General features: G+C 42.2%; 1 protein-coding gene across 2 annotated transcripts in view; it reads left to right on the top strand.

The window, feature by feature from the left end:
• Nucleotides 1-20,550, top strand: part of TACR1 (tachykinin receptor 1) — a 161,148-nt gene that overhangs the window by 67,478 nt on the left and 73,120 nt on the right. For both annotated transcript variants that reach the window (XM_030827826.1, XM_030827825.1), the window contains one exon: nucleotides 20,217-20,411. In XM_030827826.1, the coding sequence (XP_030683686.1) occupies nucleotides 20,217-20,411 (195 nt within the window). The remainder of the gene's footprint in view (nucleotides 1-20,216; nucleotides 20,412-20,550) is intronic.

Here is a 20,550-nt window from a genome sequence, read left to right as displayed (position 1 = left end):
AGGACTTACCACAGTTGTAATTGCACATGTATTTGTAGGTTTAGTTAATTGCTATCCATCACTCTCATAAAACTGGAGCTTCCTGAGAGGAGGGGTGGTATTTATGATCTCTTCCTCTTTGTCCCAGCTCCTGCCATAGTGCCTGGCTCTGATAGGTACTCAGTTAGTATTTGAATGAATGAATGAATGAATGAGTAGATGAGTCTCCAGGCTACCACCCAGCCATGGGTCAACACTACAGATGTGACCAATGAGGACAGAGCCAGGAGAGGCAGATCCCCCAGTCCTTGACATGATGACCGCCCAGCAGAAGTTTGTTTGCCATGGTATGTAATAACATACCACAGTCCAAGGCTTCATCAGAACACAACCACATCAACTGGGTGACAGTCCCACCTGTATGGGCCTGTTCAAACATTTCCTCAGTTTTGAGTCAAGAAAATGGAACTTCTTCATGGAAAGAACCAATTCAGCCCTGTAGTGTATTTCTACAATACTTGAGTAGCCACCACCTTCCTTGGGAAGAAGGCAAGAGTCCAGGCTAGACAGTTTTATTCATGGGTCAAAAGCAAAGTTTCAATGAGTTTATTCAAGCATTAATCTGCCCAAAGTGGAACCATCTCATGGTGCACAGCACCTGGCACATAGGAGGTGGTGAAGATAAATAATCGCCAGCAGCAATGCTAAAATCTGTGACTGAGCCACTCCCAGTCCCCTGTCTTCCTGCTGGGCCTCTGCACTATGGAACACTCACGTACCCTTTTCAAAGTGGGGAATTTAAATCAGGCAGAACTGATGAGTGGGGGTCCCATCTCTACTATGTAACTGCTGCATATCCACCAACCCCAGTTTCCTCACCTGTTGTCAAGGGACAATGTGATGGTAAATGTTTATCTTTCCCAGTACACCTCACTACTGGCATTCAAAATCAGTGCCGTTTTATCCATTGAAGCTATTAAGATGTCTTGGATGTAAAAAGGTCCTGGGTAGCACTGATGAAGCCTACCATTATATGCTTAATACTCTGGAATGTCTTATACCAAAGATCCCATCATAAAGAAACACAATAAAGGTCTAAGGGTATAGAGAAAGTAGATGAGAATAGGAACGACAAAGGCTTTCTAAATATCTCAAGCACTGGAAGATCTTAGATGCCAAAGAGTCTTCCTGGACAGCTAGATTTCTTTTCTTTTTTTTTTTTTTTTTTTTTTTTTTTTTTGAGATAGAGTCTCTCTCTGTCGCCCAGGCTGGAGGGCAGTGGTATGATCTTGGCTCACTGCAAGCTCCACCTCCCAGGTTCATGCCATTCTCCTGCCTCAGCCTTCTGAGTAGCTGGGACTACAGTTGCCCGCCACCACGCCCAGCTAAGTCTGATTTTGTATTTTTAGTAGAGACGGGGTTTCACTGTGTTAGCCAGGATGGTCTTGATCTCCTGACCTCGTGATCCGCCCACCTTGGCCTCCCAAAGTGCTGGGATTACAGGCATGAGCCACCATGCCCTGCCGACAGCTGGATTTCTAAGGAATATTTTCTCTTGGACCTAGAAGATTCAGGGGATTGGAGGGAGCACCATGCATGACCACTCTACCTATATGTCTAGGATTCCGTTTATAAAAACTCTATTTCATAAATACTAATTTTAAATAACTTATAGAAGTGAAATAAAATAAGCTGTTCTTTCTATTAGAAAATATGGCCTTTTTATTATGTTCTGTAAAGACCTGGAATGTGTTGTTTGAAATCTTAAGGATGTCAGAAACATGCAAATTCTGGGTTTGCCTGAAGTCCAGTGGCCGCAGTCCAGTCCGAGATTCGGTGTCCCCTAAAACACCAGAGGTGTTTGGAGGTTGGTATGCAAGCCAAAACTTGAGCTCACTACCTTAGTAGGACAGGACTGCAATCTTAGCTCCTTCTAAGGGTGCAGGTGTACAGCCACCATTTATATTACTTTATTACTTCTTTTTTGGTACAAGAGCAGTTTTCAGAATTTATCTGATTCAAATTAGGGTCTCATTACTGAGAAAGAGGAGAGAACAAAAGTTGAGGTGGGCCACCAGCTGGCTGTTCTCTAGATAGTGATTAGATAGCCTATCTGGGAATGCTGAATGGACATCTGATATAAAAAGCATCAGAGAATTTGAGGGAGGCACTGCTTTCTGGATGGGGATGGGTGGATGGTCACTGACCCCACTGGATACTCAGAAGTACATGAAAGCAGGTGAATCAGACTTGAGAGAAAATGCATGCTGATGCAGCTGGAAGTCGAACCACTGCTATTCCAGATGTTTCACTAGACTCCTCCATCCCCTTCCTGGGCCCCATCCCATCTCCCATCCCACATCATTCCCAATCGTTTCTTAAGGATGGACCTTAGTGAAGTAAGAGTAACAAAGAGGAAAGTCTGAAGGATGGAGAAGTAATTTTCTGCACATTACTGGAAATCAGAAAATTATTATTTTTTTTTTTTGAAACTGAGTCTCGCACTATCGCCCAGGCTGGAGTGCAGTGGCGCAATCTCTGCTCACTGCAAGCTCTGCCTCCCGGGTTCACACCATTCTCCTGCCTCAGCCTCCCGAGTAGCTGGGACTACAGGATCCCGCCACCATGCCCAGCTAATTTTTTGTATTTTTAGTAGAGACGGGGTTTCACCGTGTTAGCCAGGATGGTCTTGATCTCCTGACCTCGTGATCCACCCGCCTCGGCCTCCCAAAGCGCTGGGATTACAGGCATGAGAATGTTGACCCCACTCAGTTAAAAAAGGCCATATCAAATCTGTTGAGTCAAACCATCCTGCTTCATGTCAGGCGGGGTACCCGACTCAGTGGCAGGGCCAGGTGAAATTTCAGGAGCCACTGGAATATGAACTATCCAGCTCCTTTTAAGACAATAGCTCCTGAAATGGCCCACAGCCATCTCTGTCAGTTGGCCTAGTCAGCCAGGGAGCCTGCAACCACTCGGAGTAAATAGTCAAAAAGAAAGAAAGAAAATATTGGGAGGCCTCAAAGCCTCAAAGCCTCTGGGTAGCCATGAAACAGAAACAAAGCCACTGAAGCTGTTCAAACAAATGTCTTTAATCTGTGACACCTGTCACCAAGGCACAGAAAGGGCACTGCAATGTCAGAGGCCCCAATGACACAGTAGGAGAGGGAGTTCTTTCATGATCCCCTTGGAGGGCATCTTATAAGTAGAATCCAATTTTAATAAATTCCATCAGCCCTCCAAATTGCTTTTTGTGGGAACAGAGGTTGGTGTTAATCAGTTTGTTGCTAGAAATCACTTTCCTGAGCTTCTAAGTCTGTGTGTGAGATGGAGGTGCAGGCAGGTGCCTCTCTGTAATGAAGGAACATTCACGGCCCAGGCAGGCCCCAGCACTGCTCCTCCCTTCTGCTTCCATGGGAGCCTGGCAGAGGCAAGGTTGGGGCTGCCTAGGCCGGATGGTGGGCTGGTTGCTGTGTGGACGACGGGGGACTTGCTCTCCTTCCCCTTTACCTAAAAATGTTCAGATGGTCAAACCTAGTGGGGAAGAGCAGGAGAGTCCCGGGGCCTCAAGCAGCATTGGTACCAAACGTAGCTTTAGTTCTCTCCCATCTGCCTCAGCTCTTTCCTCCTATTTTCTGACATGGGCAGTTGACACTTCCGCAGTTTTATTTAAAGTGTTATGCAAAAGCAGCTTCAAGACAACATTCCCCCATTCCTTCAGCTTGATTTCTTCCCCAGCCCTTCTAATATAGAAATTCTGGAGCCACTCCTGACTTCAAGCACAGCCTGGCCTCAGATTCCATCTTAAGCATCCATACCGCCTCTCTGGGCCCCACTGTCTTCATGTGTCTAGTGAGGGGACTGAACCAAACAGCCTTCAATCCCCCTCCCCATCCTAACAGCCTACATACTCACTGAGGTCCCATGCACCATGAGTATACAAGGAACACTCATGCTAACCCCAATCCCTGATTCAAGTGGCTTCTAGCCTAGTGAGATACCATTGACCTAACAATTTCTCCTTGAAGCCCAGGCCAAGAGACAATACAAACTGATAATTAGAATATCCTCATCTGATTGAGACCCTGGCCTAAGCCCGGTGTAGGCATCACAGATTTCCTAGGTAGTCTACCAGGCATTCTGCTCTGCCATCATCCACCCCCAGCTGTCTATGATCTTCCTGGAGCTCTGAATGTGGCCTGATACACCATCAGGAGTTGCCTTTCTTCCTATCTTTCCTGTGCCTAAATGTCTGTTTGGTGAGACTCCTAACAATGCCTCACATAACAATTACAATTTCTTAACTTTTGTCTTATTTGATCTTCACAATAATCAGGTGCGATGGAAAAGTTAAAGCGCCCGTTATGACTTTGACCGTTTCTGATGAGAGTAAGGGGACTTTGAGAGATGCTGGCTCAGGGATGCTGTAAGATGAGGCAGGAATCACAGAGGGGATAGGTTTTGCTGGAGCAGGGGGGAAGGCAGCCCAGTTCCACCTTCATTCAGGACCTAGCCTCATTCACAGACCTTACAGAACATCTGCAGAAACTGTTCACCAAGAAGAAAACTAAGACTCAAAGAAGAGGTGATTTGCCAAAAGTGCATACCTGTCAGTGGCAGAAAAACAAAAAACTAGAACTCTGTTCTTTCTGGCTCAGGTGGCTTGGCAGATGAGTTTTTGTTTTTGTTAATACACTGCACTAATAAGCACGTCTTTAGCATGTCCTCTGCTGTGAGCTGATGAGGATGAAGAAGTGAGGGCCAAGCCCCTTGGACTTCTTACTCATGTCTCCCAAGGAAGCAGCCACAGCATAGGGCAGAAAGGAAGACTGGAGTGAGGGCTGCACAGAGGGCTCTGGAAACAAAGAGGCTGGGCTGTGCCGTGTGAGATGATGTGCCTGAGTTTCTTTCTACAAGGCCCAAGTTCCGCCAACCCCTGCCCACGCCCATGTGCTTCCTTCTTGCTTGGGGAGGTGCTTTTCTCCACCTGCGCAATCCTGACAATCACAATCTGTGCTGCTTCGTCCTCTGGCAATGACCCACTAGCTCCTGGTGTCCCTAGTGAGCCTCTAACAACCGTTCTCAGAAGTGAGATTTTCAAAAAGATGGTGAAACCGAATACGAAATGGAGAGGGGAGAATATAGGGGAGGTGGGAGAGGGTGAATCAGGCTCCTCCTCCACAGGAAAGCTAGGTCTTAAGGTCTCCCTGCAAGGAAGCAATTCATTCCAGCAAACTCTGCAGGAGGTCCAATATTGCAGCTGCTGGGTGTTAGTGCCCCCTTTACCAGTCTGCAATTTCAGCAATCATCATGCTTAAGTGTCTCTGAGGAATTAGCATGTGGGGACTACAGGGATGAATAATTCTACTCCAATTTACTTTTTCCCATGAAATACTATTTAAGTTATAAATTGAGTATTTCCATCCTTGACAGCAGCTATTAAGCTGACGCCACTGGCTCATTGGCCTTTTGCTGTTTTGAGTCTCTTTGGGCGCCTGGCCCTGGATCCAGCCAGTAGCACGGATAGTTTAAGTGTCTGGTGTCCTGGGTACCCTGGGTTTCAGCTAGGCCCTGAATCTCTGGAAAGATACCACATGGTCTCCGGAAATTACAAAGATAGGAAGGAGAATGTGAACAAGTGTTGGGTGCCTACTACGCACCAGACTTTGTCTATTCCCTTCATGCATATTATCTTGTTCAGCATCACTGCCCAGTAAATACTATCAATCTTTATTTCAGAATGATGAAACTGAGATTCTAAGAAATCACTTTAAGAAAGATTAAGTAGCTGAAAAAGCAATAAGTAAAAGCAATGGGGAGAGGGAAAGAGATATGTCCTGTGCTGGGGGCCGCATGGGAAGAGGAAAGTCATAATTCAGGCAGCAGGGATTCCACTGCCAGAGAATCCAAACTAAGGAAGTCCTATATCACCAGTGAGACAGGCCACAGGGTGGTCTGTAAACACAGATCTGGGAAGTGTTTACTTTCTGGAGAGCCTATTTCTCTCTTGCTCTGTGTTTGGCAGCCCTGGTCCCAGCAACTTTCGTATATTCCTTTGAAAGCTAGAATTCTCTCTGAGCACTTCACCAGCAGAGGCCTGCGAGACCTTGTCCTTCCTCGCTCAATCCTCTATCCTCATTTCATCAACATCTGAGAGTCAACATCTCTGCCTGCTTAATAGAAAGAAGAAAGGGATCATTAAGTTAATCAGCTGGTATTTACTAAGGAGCTTTCTTGTGCCTGGTCAGGTGCCATGGGGATTCAATGAAATAGAAGATGCAATACTGACTCCTGATATGCATCTAATGAAATGTTGAAACAGATTATAAATAGCCATTTATTTTTGCTTCTCTGGGCCTCTGTATATGCTGTGGCGTTCTCCTAGAAAGTATGTTGCACACAGCTTTCCTAGGTTGTGCATGCCAGCTCAACCTTTCAGGTCAAATTCAAATGTCACCTCCACTGAGAAACTCCCCCAACCTCCCTGCCCAGGCGTAAATGTCCCCCTGTCTGCTCATGCTTCTAATGCATTGGAAGTCCTCTGGAGCACACAGCAAATTTCATCTTCATTATCATGTGTGTCCTTCTCCAGAGACAGCCACTCCTTCAGAACATGAATACACTGAGCCCTTCTCTGACATATAGAAAGGGGGTTAAATAAGGCTTATTGAATGAGTGAGTTAAAAAGCAGGACAGGAAAAAGTATGGATGTGTTACCAGAAAGGCATCCCGATCCAGGCCCAAGAGAGGGTTCTTGGATCTTGTGCAAGAAAGAATTCAGGGCAAGTCCATAAAGTGAAAGCAAGTTTATTAGGAAAGTAACGGAATAAAGAATGGCTACTCCATAAGCAGAGCAGCCCCCACTGGTTGCTTATTTTTGTGATTATTTCTTAGTTACATGCTAAATAAGGGGTGGATTATTCATGCCTCCCCTTTTTAGACCATGCAGGGTAACTTCCTGATGTTGCCATGGCATTTGTAAACTGTCATGGCACTGGTGGGAGTGTAACAGTGAGGACGACCAGAAGTCACTCTCTTCGCCATCTTGGTTTTGGTGGGGTTTGGCCTGCTTCTTTACTGCAAACTGTTTTATCAGCAAGGTCTTAATGAACTGTATCTTGTGTCTTGTGCCTATCTCTTATCTCACCCTGTGATTTAGAATGCCCAACCATCTGGGAATGTAGCCTGGTAGATTTCAGCCTCATTTTATACAGCTCCTATTCAAGATGGAGTTACTCTGGTTCAGATGTCCCTGACAAATATATATGTTTATATGTTCAGAGAAAAGAAGGTTGCACTCATTGTTGACAGTGAGTGTGAGGATCCTGGATAGTGCCTTGATAAAAAGCAAACCAAAGGCGCCGAAGCCAGACTGCCAAGTTTAAACCCAGCCCCAACACTTGGTGGATGAGTGACTTAACTTCTCTGTGCCTCAATTTCCTCATCTGGAAAATGGAGGTCATAACATTAGCCTTCCTCAAACAGTTAGTGAAAGATGAAATGAATTAATGCAAAGAAAGTACATAGAATGGAGTGTGCTTGGTATGTTAACTATGTGTTACTCCTGAGGACTGAGGTCAAAGAGAAGCGTTCCCTTTGTATCTTCCTGTATTCTTTAAATTTTTACTTGGAACAATTACACAAAAGAAAAATGAAAAATAAGACGGCAGCAAAGTGTAGACTAGATATCCCGACTGCTGCTCTTGAAATTAAATCAAAAATGCCGAATAAGACGCCACACACAAAAAATTTCTTCTTCTTAAATCATTCATTGTCTTGCAAGAAAGTAAAAAATGCTAAAGTCAAAATTTAAATAATGGCAGGAGTTCTACATATTGACAGCAGTGAAGCTGGCTTTTGTCTTAAGGGCTTTTGACCTTGACCTTGACTCACAGAGTATGGGGACAAGAAAAAAAGCCTAGGACCTGCCCAAGGTGGGTTGTCTAATAGGCCACCTTCCCTTAAAGTTGGAAACCAAAAAGGTATATCCTCAGTGTAAAAGAGAACTAGAAATGGATGCCTAGCCTGCCAACAGCTGCAGGAAACTTGCCCATCTCCAACCTTGGTGCTGTTGACAGAAAACAAAAAAAAATCTCTTCTGAGAGTTAGTAGCAGAAAAAGTATCCTCACATGGGGATGCAGACCAAATTCATTTAAACTGGTTGGTCTAAAACAAACCTCACTCTGAAATCCAGTTTACAGTGGTCCCAGTCTGGAAGTATTCCCAGGTTTCTGGCGAAAACAATTGTATATCATCTCTGAAGGAACCCACCTTCAACACAGGCATCAACAAATTCTCAAAGATAAAGTTCCAAAGAAAATAAGCAGGATGCAGTGAGCATAAAACAGATAATGGAAGAGGTCACCATGAGTGAGAACCTGCAGAAGCAAACCCAGAGACTTAAGCTATTAGAGTTAAAAGAGACACTAAATATAAATTATGTTTATTATGTCTAATGAAATAAAAAAAGCCTGACAATATGAGGAGTGAGTAAAAATTATAAAGAATGACTAGACATTTTTTAAAATATGCAACCAAAATTCTAAAAATGAACAATAATAACAGTTGAAATGTAAAACTCAGTGGACGAATCTAATAGCAGATTAGACTTGCTGAAGAGAGTCAGTGAACTGGAAGATCCAAAAAAATTAGCCAGAATGCAGCACACAGGTACAGGAGGTTAGATTTAAGAGATAAAACTAAGAAGACAAAACTAAGTTGTCTTAGTTGACAGGTTGTTTCACTTTAGGGTTTTGCCAAATTTAATCACTATAATTATGAGAAACGAAATTTTCTCTATTTTGTATTTTATTTTGATAGAGAATATTAACAATTTACTAAAAAAACAAGAAATCCATCAAAAGACTCTTTCCTCTAATCAAAATATTCATAAGAGCCAATCAAGAATTTCAAAATTAAATTGTGCACCCCATAGGAGCTTTCAGTTTTTATTTCATGCAGTTTGTCTCTGGCTTTTATGGAAATGAATTTCAATGTCTTTTTGTTTGCCAGATTTGTATTGAGAAATTGCAACTTGCCAAAAGCTTCAGAAGTTAAAAATGTAGGAGTACTCCATTGAAAATATTTTGATTTACAATTTTCAACTAATTTTAAATAAAATATAACCAAAACTTTGAGGACTCATTTACAGAAAGTTTGGTACTGTTACTTAGGTTAATTCATAAAACAGTCAAAGGCTCAAACACTTTTAAAATACTACGTAGTATACTTTTGTATTCATCATACAAAAGCACACCCAAAATAAATTAGTTCAGTTACTGTATACCTACAAAACTTTTTATAAATTTCAACTACTGCTTCTATTTCAATTAGTAAGATATCACAGTTTATTTGTACATAGTTGCAAATTATGTGTATCACAACCTATTACAAGTACATTTCTGTTCCATGGGTTTCTTCGTTTAGTAATTGCATTATTTTTACTATAGTGTATTCGTATTAGTACCAAAACAAATTAATTTATCTTCACTGATGAACTTTGAAATGGACTCATGATAACATTCACAACAATGTCCATTCTTTCACCTTCCAAAAACTTTGAATCTATGAATTGAATTTTTTTAAAAATTGGCTTATTATTGGCCAGGCACGGGGGCTCACGCCTATAATCCCAGCACTTTGGGAGGCCAAGGCAGGCAGATCACAAGGTCAGGAGATCGAGACCGTCCTGGCTAACACAGTGAAACCCGGTCTCTACTAAAAATAGAAAAAATTAGCCAAGCATGGTGGCGGGCGCCTGTAGTCCCAGCTACTCGGGAGGCTGAGGCAGGAGAATGACATGAACCCAGGCGGTGGAGCTTGCAGTGAGCCGAGATAGCACCACTGCACTCCAGCCTGGGTGACAGAGAGAGACTCTGTCTCAAAAAAAAAATTGGCTCATTATTGATATTAACTGATTTTCTATTTGAAAACTCTGATGACACTGATAGAAAATTAGAATCGGTTAGCTATTTGCCAAATTCTTCTGATAACTGAGCCAACATATTAATAGCTATTACTCAACCTTTTGTACATGCACAAGAAACATTGGAATTGAAAAAGAGTGAAGTTAATTTAGAAGAACGGTCGTTTAATCTAAGCGAGAAGTCATGCTTCACAGAATGATGAGCAAATGCACCATTTCCCCTGCATAGGTTAAATAATTGTCTTTGAGCATGGTTGTCTTAAAATAACTACTAACTTTTGGTGTAGATGCTGCTGCTGCTTCAGCAGATGTGTGTCTTTTGGTTTTCACAGGTTCAGTGATTAACACTTTGGCCTGATAAAAGGTAAATGTCTGAAATCCTTTTGTGCAAGTTACACATTCATCATCAACTTTTATGAAAAGCAGAAATCCAGTACTAAACTTTTCACTTGACGTGTGCTTCTTTGAAATTATAACTTATTGCTGTCAAAGATTTTTTTAACTAAGAAAGCACTATCAAAAATAAATAAACAGTTGTGGATTTACACTATACAAGAAAAAGCAACATCACTGTAGCAAGGGTGCCCAAATAATCTTCATACTCTCCAGAGAAGGATTACTCAGCATCTTTCCTGTTCATGTTACTTAAACTGTTAGGGGCTTCCTGCTGAGCCTGCCACCCCATCTGGTGGCTGCAGGCACAGGACGCAGCACAACAGACTGGTAGATCAGGTGCCTGGCAGGGGCAGCAGCACTGAATAATGCTGAGCACCTGAGTCTGAGTACGCTTCATTTGATTAGTGATTGTCTTACCTGCTGTACTTCAGTAGGAGACATTTTCAAGGCTGGGATTAGTTAGGGCAAGGCAAGTGTAGCATTTGCCTGGGGTGCAAAATTTAAGGGAACCCCAAAAATTCAGTAATCAAGACAAATAATATTTTAATGCAATACATTAAGATGTCAAACTTAATGCACAAAAATCTATGATTAACAAAAGATCGAAATTTTAAATAAAGACAGGATTTAATTCTTCACTTGCACTGTGAGTGCCTCACTCACCTCACTCCAATCCCAGCCCACAGATTCTGCCTTTGTGGGTGGAATAAAAGAGATCTGTGGGAGAAGAGAGGCTACCCTGAGTGAGGAGGAGGCAGGGAAATATCATTCTCCCTCCTAGCCCTTCCTTTGGCCCCAAGTGCCTCTAAGTTTTCTGCTGCCAAAACTAAAAGTCAAGCCTGTGGTCACCCAGAAAACATGCTTACCACTTGGGGAAAGAGGATGCTAGAGAATCAGGGAAACTCTAAATATACTTGTGAGTGACTGCAGCAGTTTTTACATAGCCTGCCAGGCCTAATGGAATGGATGACTCAGCCCTCCAAAAAATGCATCATTTTCTTAAGATTTCAAAAAATTGTTTATTTGTTTTAATTGACATGTAATAATTGTACATAGTTGTGAGGTGCAGTGTGATATTTTGATACATCTATACAATGTGTAATGGTCATATCAGGGTAATTAGCATATCCATCACCTCAAACATTTAGTATTCTGGGGGGTTGGGAACATTCAAAATCCATTCAACAACAATTTATTTTGTATTTTCAAATAGCTAAAAGAAATGCATCTTTGATGTTGTTCATAAAAACTTCAAAATTGGTCAGAAGGGAGCATTAATTATTTAATAACTTAATATCAAGGCCACACTGCATAAGATGAAAATACAATTCTAAGATTATGGCCAACTACATTTTCCTAACTAGCTTACCAGAGAGGACTACTCAATACTGCAGTGACAGCAGAGGCCAAAAAGCACAGTGTCAACAATTTTAAAGATGCCCTAAATTTTAACTTCTTTCCATTATTGAGTTTCCACTAAAATCATGAAGTTCAATCAGTGCAATTCCCCTTTCCTTTACAGTAATTAAAATCTCAAAGTCATTACAATCCAAACTACTCTCTTTCTTTTTTCTTACTCTGCTGCTGGAGCTAATGTGGTCCTATTATCACCTCCCCAGTCAAATTTCTATAAAGCTGAATCTCCCGTGTGTCACCACACACCTCCTACCTAAGTTTTAGCTCTAAATCACAAACAGGTCAATGTCACCAAGGATCTAGTTTGTCCCAGTAGCATCAGCCTTTTGCCCAGGGGATAGCTATTGCTGTCTGTGTCTGTCTTACACATGTCAGCACAGCCTCAGGGGTGGAGTCCCAAATGCAAGTATGAGATTCCATATAGGAAGAAAACAGTAGTTACAAATGTTGTGAGCTAGCTAGCAAGTAGCTTCTGCCAATCCTTGACAGGAGCCCTCAAGCTGGAAATGAAATGGTACATTACTTTACTCACTTTCCATTGTGTTACAAACTTGCTGCCATTTCTCATTTCAGGGAGAAAAAAATTCATGCTCTATCTTCCTGCTTCACCCCAGCCACTCCCACCCCCAGTCCTACCCCTAAGGGGTAGCATTTTATTGTGAATGGCAGGATCCCAGTGATTAGCTGACTGATACTCCTAGTGTTGCTCATTCCCAGTGCTTACTGTCTGGCCCACCTGCTGGCAGAAACACTCAGAATATTATACATAACTTGGACCTTCACTGTCTTTTCCCCTTAGTTCACATCAGACCTTAGTGATACGTATTTTTATGGTAGCCCTGGCTCTGCAAAAATCAAATGGCTTAACCTGGGCTGCTTAGGGGACACCTTCTATCTATGCCCAACTAGGGTGCTTTATCAATCCTGGCTTAGTGCCTAACATTCCAAAATAACATTAAGGAGTTCACTGTGGAAAGAATACTCCAGAATTGTACCTGTCCCTTTGTAAGCTTGTCTTTTAAGACTAGTCTGAATGCCCTAAGTGGAGCTGCCAGCTTGCAACTGCTGAATGAAGATGGAGTTCTTTGGTCAAACATCAGCTGGCACATCCAGGCAAATTTTACCAGTTGTATAAGGCTCTTTGGTAAGTTTCCCAAAAGATAAAAATATATGTGAACACAACCCCTGCCTCAGGAAGCTTACCGTCCAGTGATGGGATAGAACAGGAGCACAGATTGTTCTGCTATAAAATAAAATGAGATGGTTCCATAAGGGAGGATAGCTAATAGGAGTATGGAAGGGTATTCAATAGAGTGTGGTTATGATTATCTCCAAGAGATTTTTGAACGATCGAAAAAGTTTTCCTGAAGGAGATGGGTTCTGATCCACATTTAAAGGATAAATAAAATTTCTACAGATAGTAGTGAGATAGGAAGTAGAACCTAGACAAGGCTGGAAGGCTCCCAGCATCTGGAATCACCTCCTCTCATGAGCTCCTACATCAGGTACTTTGTTTCCTAATAGCCCAAGGACTCTATTTCTGAATCTTCTTTGAACAATATGGGTCATTCTTTGATCACATATGAGACAGGACAGCTCAAACAACAGTCAACTGCATCCCCTCCTTCACTTCACCCTAAACTGTCACAGGCCTTCAAATCCATCTGACTTTGCACCCATTTTTTATGGTCCTGTCGATGGTGCCCTTGCTGTCAGCTGGCACCTTTTGAAGTGGGTCCACTGATGATGCTGTGAATCTGCACTGGGCATGGAGATCAAAACCTCATGCTCTTCAGAATTGTGCACAACATAGCAGTGAGGACGCAAAGGACTCTGCTGCTAATATTAATAAACAATAATTAATTAATAATAAAAATGATTTAATGGTATGTGAACTTTGTGTCATCTCTGCAGGCTGCTAAAGGCCTCTTTGGTTATAGCTTTGTGAGCTTGAGCTTAGCTGAATAGATAAGGATGCTGGTCAAGTGATATGCTTAAATAACATCCCTGAATTTTGATGATAAAAAAATATCCTGGAAGAAAATCTCAACTGATGAAATGTTAGTGACCTCAGGTAAAAAGACTGTGTGCTCCCTGAAATGGAGGGAGGACAGAAGGAGAATGGATGGAGCAATTTGTTCAGAAGAAGAGCCAGAGGGTGATGCCATATAGAAAGACAGAATCCAAATTTACTTCTGTCAACAGTATATAAGTGTTCCCTTTTCTCCACAACCTCGCCAGCATCTGTTATTTTTTGACTTTTCAAAATAGCCATTCTGACTGGTATGAGATGGTATCTCATTGAGGTTTTGATTTGCATTTCTCTAAGGATCAGTGATACTGAGATTTTTTTCATATGCTTGTGGCCACAGGTATGTCTTCTTTGAAAAAGTGTCTGTTCATATCCTTTGCCCACTTTTTAATGGGGTTGTTTGTTTTTCTCTTGTAAATTAGTTTAAGTCTCTTACAGATATTAGACCATTGATTGTCAGATGGATAGTTTACAAATATTTCCTCACATTCTGTAGGCTGTCTGTATGCTCTGTTGATAGTTTCTTTTCCTGTGCAGAAGCCCTTAAGTTTAACTCAATCCCATTTGTCAATTTTTGCTTTTGTTGCAATTGCTTTTTGTGTCCTTGTTATGAAATCTTTGCGCCTTCGTTTGTCCAGGAGGGTGTTGCCTAGGTTGTCTTCCAGGGCTTTTATAGCTTTAGGTTTCACATTCAAGTATTTATTCCTTAAAGAGCTAAAATCAGAACTACCATTTGACCCAGCAATCCCATTACTGGATATATACCCAGAGGAATATAAATCATTTTATTATGAGGATACATGCATGCATATGTTCATTGCAGTACTATTCACAATAGCAAAGAAGACCCGAGCCTAAATGCCCATCAATGACAGATTGGATTTTTAAACGTGGTACATATACACCATGGAATACTATATATATAATTCTTTCATAAAAAAGAATGAAATCATGTATTTTATGGGAACATGAATGGAGTTGGAGGCTATTATCCTTAGCTACTAACGCAGGAACAGAAAATCAAATACCACGTTCCCACTTATAAGTGGGAACTAAATGATGAGAACTGATGAACACAAAGAAGGAAACAACAGACACTGGGGTCTACTTCAGGGTGGAGAGTGGGAGGAGGGAGAGAAGCAGAAAAAATAACTATTGGGTACTAGGCTTAATATGGGTCATGAAATAATCTGTGCAACAAACCCCTGTAACATGAGTTTATCTATAGAACAAATCTGGCACATGTACCCCTGAACCTAAAATCAAAGCTATAAAAAACTAAGAAAGACTGAATCCTGCACAGTTCCCAACGTATAGTCAACACAAAAGTTAGCCAAGAAGTAGGTATTGAGGCTTTATTTAAGGGCTTAATATCAAGAGATAAAAAATTCTGAAGAGCCAGTTCCAGTGAGGTCACTCCTTCAGGATGATCCTGGGTGTCTATAACAGAAAACACTTTGAGCAATAATTATTCTCACATAACAGTCTTACATGTGTTGAGACCAGGAGGAATAAAGGCATAACATGTATGTTTTTCTCCTTTTACATTTATTTTCACTCAACAAGCATTCATGGAGCCACTGCTATGTGCCAAGATATCATTTATGCAACCAAACTTTCATTGAGTATTTACTACATCCTCAGCACCTGGGCAGGCCAAGGACCTGTGGAGGGTGAAAAGAGAAAAGAAGGATATGCAAGTAGAAAAATAAAGGCCCGGCACGGTGGCTCATGCCTGTAATCCCAGCACTTTCGGAGGCTGAGGAGAGCGAATCACTTAAGTTAGGAGTTCAAGACCAGCCTGGCAAACATGATGGAACCCCTTCTCTACTAAAAATGCAAAAAAATTAGCTAAGCATGGTGGCAGGCGCCTGTAATCCCAGCTACTTGGGACACTGAGGCATGAGAATCTCTGGAACCCGGGAGGCAGAGGCTGCAGTGAGCTGAGATCCCACCACTGCACTCCAATCTGGGCAACAGAGCGAGACTCCATCTCAAAACAAAAAAAAAAGAAAGAATAGAAAAAAAAAGAAAAGAAAAGAAAATAGAAAATAAATTGAAGCGTGGTCAGCACAAGGTTTAGAGATCTTCACAGCAGTAAAGGCAGGCACCAAACACAGCCACAAGGACATGATGACTGGGCCAAGTTGTGAAAATAAACAGGAGCAGCCAGGAAGGGATCGAGGAGGAAAAACATCCCAGATTGACCACTGTGCTCACATAAGAACCAGGGTCTTATCTGATTCTGAGTCATGACTGGCTGTAGACCACCTTACTGACTGCTTGTGGGACACAGGACTTATCTACCCAATGAGTTCCCGTCTGCCAAAGGTAACGAGTGTTTCTGAATATCATACCATCTTCTCCTATGGTTCTAATTCCTCCTGCTCTTCGCTCCCTGTAAACTAGACCAGGGGACAGCAAGCTATGGGCCAGGGACCAAATGCAGCCTACTTCCTGTTTTTGTAAATAAAACGTTATTATCATACAGTCATGCCCAATAGTTTCTTTGCTGTCTGTGGCTGTTTTCACACTACAAAGATAGAGTTTGATAATTACAACTGAAACTATATGGACCACAAAACTCAAAATATGTAATATCTGTCTTTCCAAGAAAAAAATTGCCAACCCTTGAGCTAGACTATAGCAGCCATACTCTCAGCTATTACTACCCTGGTTATCTGAACTCAGGAAGATATGGTCCCTTAAAGGAAACCTGTAACACCCCAGGAGTGAGTGGGAGAAGCGAGGGCAGAAACTGGAATTGGATGAGAAAGACTGTGGAAGAAGGGCCCCACTGGACAAATCTCATAGTAGAGGAAAGACATTCTCTCTGCTGAGTGATTTGGGACTGGTACAGGAGGAAGTTATGAAGATACTGCCACTTGTCAGAGGATTGAAATTCTTTCTCACAATAAGATTGTTTCACTCTGCCTACAAGAAAAAAAAATGTGCAACAGAGAGTTCTTTTTATAAAGCATCATCATGCAAGAGGAAGGCTACATCTCAGGTTTTTCAGCTGGGAGGACACATACAATTCAAATCAGTGCTGATGGCCCTCAGTGGGACTGGAACCACCTGAAGTACAGAACATAATCCATATCCCACACGCCTCCAGATCCCTGTCTCTGGCAGCCTGATGATTAATGCTTACACCAGAAAGACGTTTCATTGACTGCCTTAGAGTCCCGTGAGCACGGTGCAGTCAATAAATATTTATTGAATGTATTTTCCTTGGGCTTGCAGCACTTGCTCAGTAATATCTTATAACCAAATAAGCAAGAATTGCTCAGGCTGGTTCCAGATAAATATATAAATGTATGTTAATGGATCCAAGCTAGAAGTGGGGAAAAGGAAAGAAAATATTCATCCGTCTGTGTACAGGTTATCCAAATGGTACTAGCTTTTGGGTAAATAAGAAAAAACATGTTAAACAAGCCCCAGAAATGAGGATTGCAAGACAGGGATAGAAGAAAGGAGGAAAGAGAGGAAAGGGGGGAAGGAAGGAGGGAGGGAGACTTATAAATACCTCTGTTTTGAACAAATGAACATATATACATTTTTTAAAGCCAATCTTTTTTTTTCTCTCTGGCTTTATGTGGGCAATACTTTCATCTGTCACTAAAATGGCTCCTACACTAAAGAACGGTAGAGAGTTAACTGAAATGGGTTCCCAAATTGCAATTTTTGCAATAAGGATAAAATATGGCTTTCTGCCACCCGTTTGGAGTTACAGTGCCAATACGCTGGTGCAATCCCCCATAAGCCCAGTCACATTAGATTCTGAATGGTGTATCGCCAATTCGAGCATGGGGAGTGGTGTTAGGATTTGTTTATTTAAGACTGAGCATTTATCCTGAATGAGAAACAAATTAAAATCTTGCATTTGAGGTAATATTAAAAGAGGGCAATGTCATTACCACATTCTCCCCTGAGCATCCTCCTCAAGTTCCTGTGAAGCCTGAGAATGCACAGCTGCCAGTGAGGGTAGGAACTATGCAGTGCTGGAGGTGAGATAAGGCATCTTCACGGCTGCATTTCCAGCTTTGTAGGGGGAAAACAATTTGCGTTTGGGAAATAATGCAACAAGCAATCCTGTGGTTTTAACACAAACACTCAAAGAGGTTCTGGCCATGACCATCTGGGTCCAGCCCTTCACTGAATTGGAAAGACAGCAACAATTATGGTTGAACAGGCCCACATGTCTTAGCTCTGATTCTGAGTTTCCCCTACCCACCGCACCCCATGATTGAAGAGGATACAGGGCTCCACCACTGTCAGGCATCAAGGAAGACACAGGTCTAGGGGAGAAATAAACACTTCTCAGGGTCCTTTTCAGGGGACTACCCCAGAGATGGAAGGTCATCTAGTCTATGGTGTCCTGGACCTGCCTTCGCAGTAGTCGTGGCCATTTTGGGGTAACCTAAAGAAAACAGACAATGCTTGATTTGTAACATATTGAGAGTTGTTTTGCCCTTTTGATGACCTTCAGACAGCATTTGAGTGATAGGCTTTATAGTATCAACAGAACCAGGGAAACTTGCCCAGAGACTTATAGATTACTACACACCCCCAACATCATATCTTTTCTAAGTCCGTTCCTATAATTCCACCCTCTCCTGACTTTAAGACCACCTACCCACTTTCTAAAAGAGGCAGAAGGAAGAGTTTCTAGGAGTTTCCTTCCTGGGAGTCGTCCTGACTTCTGATATAAAGGTTGGCATGAAGTGTCCTCCTAGTAGACAGACTCTATACACTAAATACCTTCAGTGGCCCTTACGGACCAGAGAGGGAAATCCCAGGTCCCTAGCACCAAAATGCAGAGAAAAGTTTCTAAAGTTTACAGTGATAAGAAGATGCTCAAGGAAGCCTTCGTGCAAACAGAGCCTAATCCTAACATGGAGAAAGAAGAAAGCTCCAAACACCAAACACTTCCTCCCGTTGGGGCAGGATGCTCAGCAGGCTCACCCCAAATCCAGCACACCTCTCGAAGCCCCTCCAGTAGATCACCTGCCATTCCAGGGCTTGAGTGTCTCCGCAGCTCCCCTACGACTCTAAGGTATTGATCCAAATACCACTTGAGGTCACTTATCCTACTGCTGTGTTTTGAGCTGCTTATTGATGCACCTTTCCTCCCTGGAGAAATTACAAGCTTATAGCTCAGAAGGAAACGCTGTGCTCTACGTGTGGCAGGTGTCCAGTGGGAATTTATTGAGCACATACTGAATAAAATTGCTTTACTTGTAACCCTGGCCCTAATTCTGGTCTAGAGATCCTAGGAGTCCAAAGAATACAGTAAAAGAATTATGTGGAATGATGTGGAGCCAGCTGACAGAACTGCTGCTCTTTGCAGATTTTTGAAGTCTCCGTTGACCATTCTGTCCCACGGACGTCAGAAACACCTGACTGTCAGAGAATCAATGTGTGATTCTGAGGTTTTGTCAGATAATATTTAAACACCAAAGGCCCTATAAGCTATCATTCGTTCTCTTTTAAAAAATGCTTATTTTAAGGTGTAGAGCTATAAACTTTGCAAGAAAAATATGCATAGAGAGATGTCTTTTAAAATGAAAGAGGCAGAATTGATGTGCTTATCACTGATATGAAAGGCTGATATGAAATACTTATCCTTCAAATCTCTGCAACATCTCAGGGGCTGTGCACAAACTCAAACATGTGGACACATTCATTCAGATGACACTGTTTAGTGCCAGAGCCCAGGAATGAGCAGATGGAGGAATGGCTGCAGACATGAAGTCATCATTTGCTGTGCTCCCCTCTTCCTGCAATGAAGTGTCATCTGCACTGGTCCTTTGTGCACTCTAGTCTGTCTGCCTCAACAGGTGGAGACCGTCTTTCTCTTCATGAAGCATGTATAGTTAGCCATACACGGACTCCTAGATGCTCAAAGAATTGGTGAAGATTTCTCCAGGAGCTGTTGTTTTTTGCTGACTCTAGGCCAATGCTTTGTCACAGAGACATGTTTACTTCCCCTCAAATTGTATAGACTGAGGTAGGACTGCTAATCTTTCATAATATCACGTAAGGACTGAAAAAAACTACTATTCTGATCACCGTTATCCCTTAATCTAGAAAGAATGAAAGTCAGTCTTTACACTGAATAAATTTACAACATTGTTCTTATTTTTCTAATTTCACTTACCTGTACTTGGCTGTCCTGTCCCCAGCATGAGCATTTCAATGATGAAAATGTCTCTCCTTGAATGTTGCTAGATGGGTTCTGAAATACTGAAAAATCTAGCTGGCTTTTCTTATGCATGTTGGCATTGTATGGCATATCATAAAGCTTAAGGATAGAATATGGAAAAGGAATTGGAAAATAATTGTACAAATCATCAGGAATCAAAGGGTTTCCATGAATTTTCTTATTGGCAGGAAAAATATGGAATCTCTGATGCAGATTTTGGTGACCAAATCAGAACTTTGTTCTCTCTTCTCTGTTCCAGGTACATGGCCATCATCCATCCCCTCCAGCCCCGGCTGTCAGCCACAGCCACCAAAGTGGTCATCTGTGTCATCTGGGTCCTGGCTCTCCTGCTGGCCTTCCCCCAGGGCTACTACTCAACCACAGAGACCATGCCCAGCAGAGTCGTGTGCATGATCGAATGGCCAGAGCATCCGAACAAGATTTATGAGAAAGTGTGAGTAGAGATGACTCCCCATGCCAAAGAAATGATGGTGCAGGGTGCCTTCCTGGCCCCTTCTTGTTCTTTCTTTCTTTCCATATTCTTTTGTTGGTACAGATTTAATGTGTATCTGCAAGCATTTCTCACATATAGC

This window comes from Nomascus leucogenys, chromosome 14 (assembly GCF_006542625.1).
Source record: "Nomascus leucogenys isolate Asia chromosome 14, Asia_NLE_v1, whole genome shotgun sequence".
Classification (NCBI taxonomy): Eukaryota; Metazoa; Chordata; class Mammalia; order Primates; family Hylobatidae; genus Nomascus; species Nomascus leucogenys.
The sequence above is the reverse complement of the archived record's forward strand: the minus strand, read 5'-3'. Positions and strand labels throughout refer to the sequence as shown.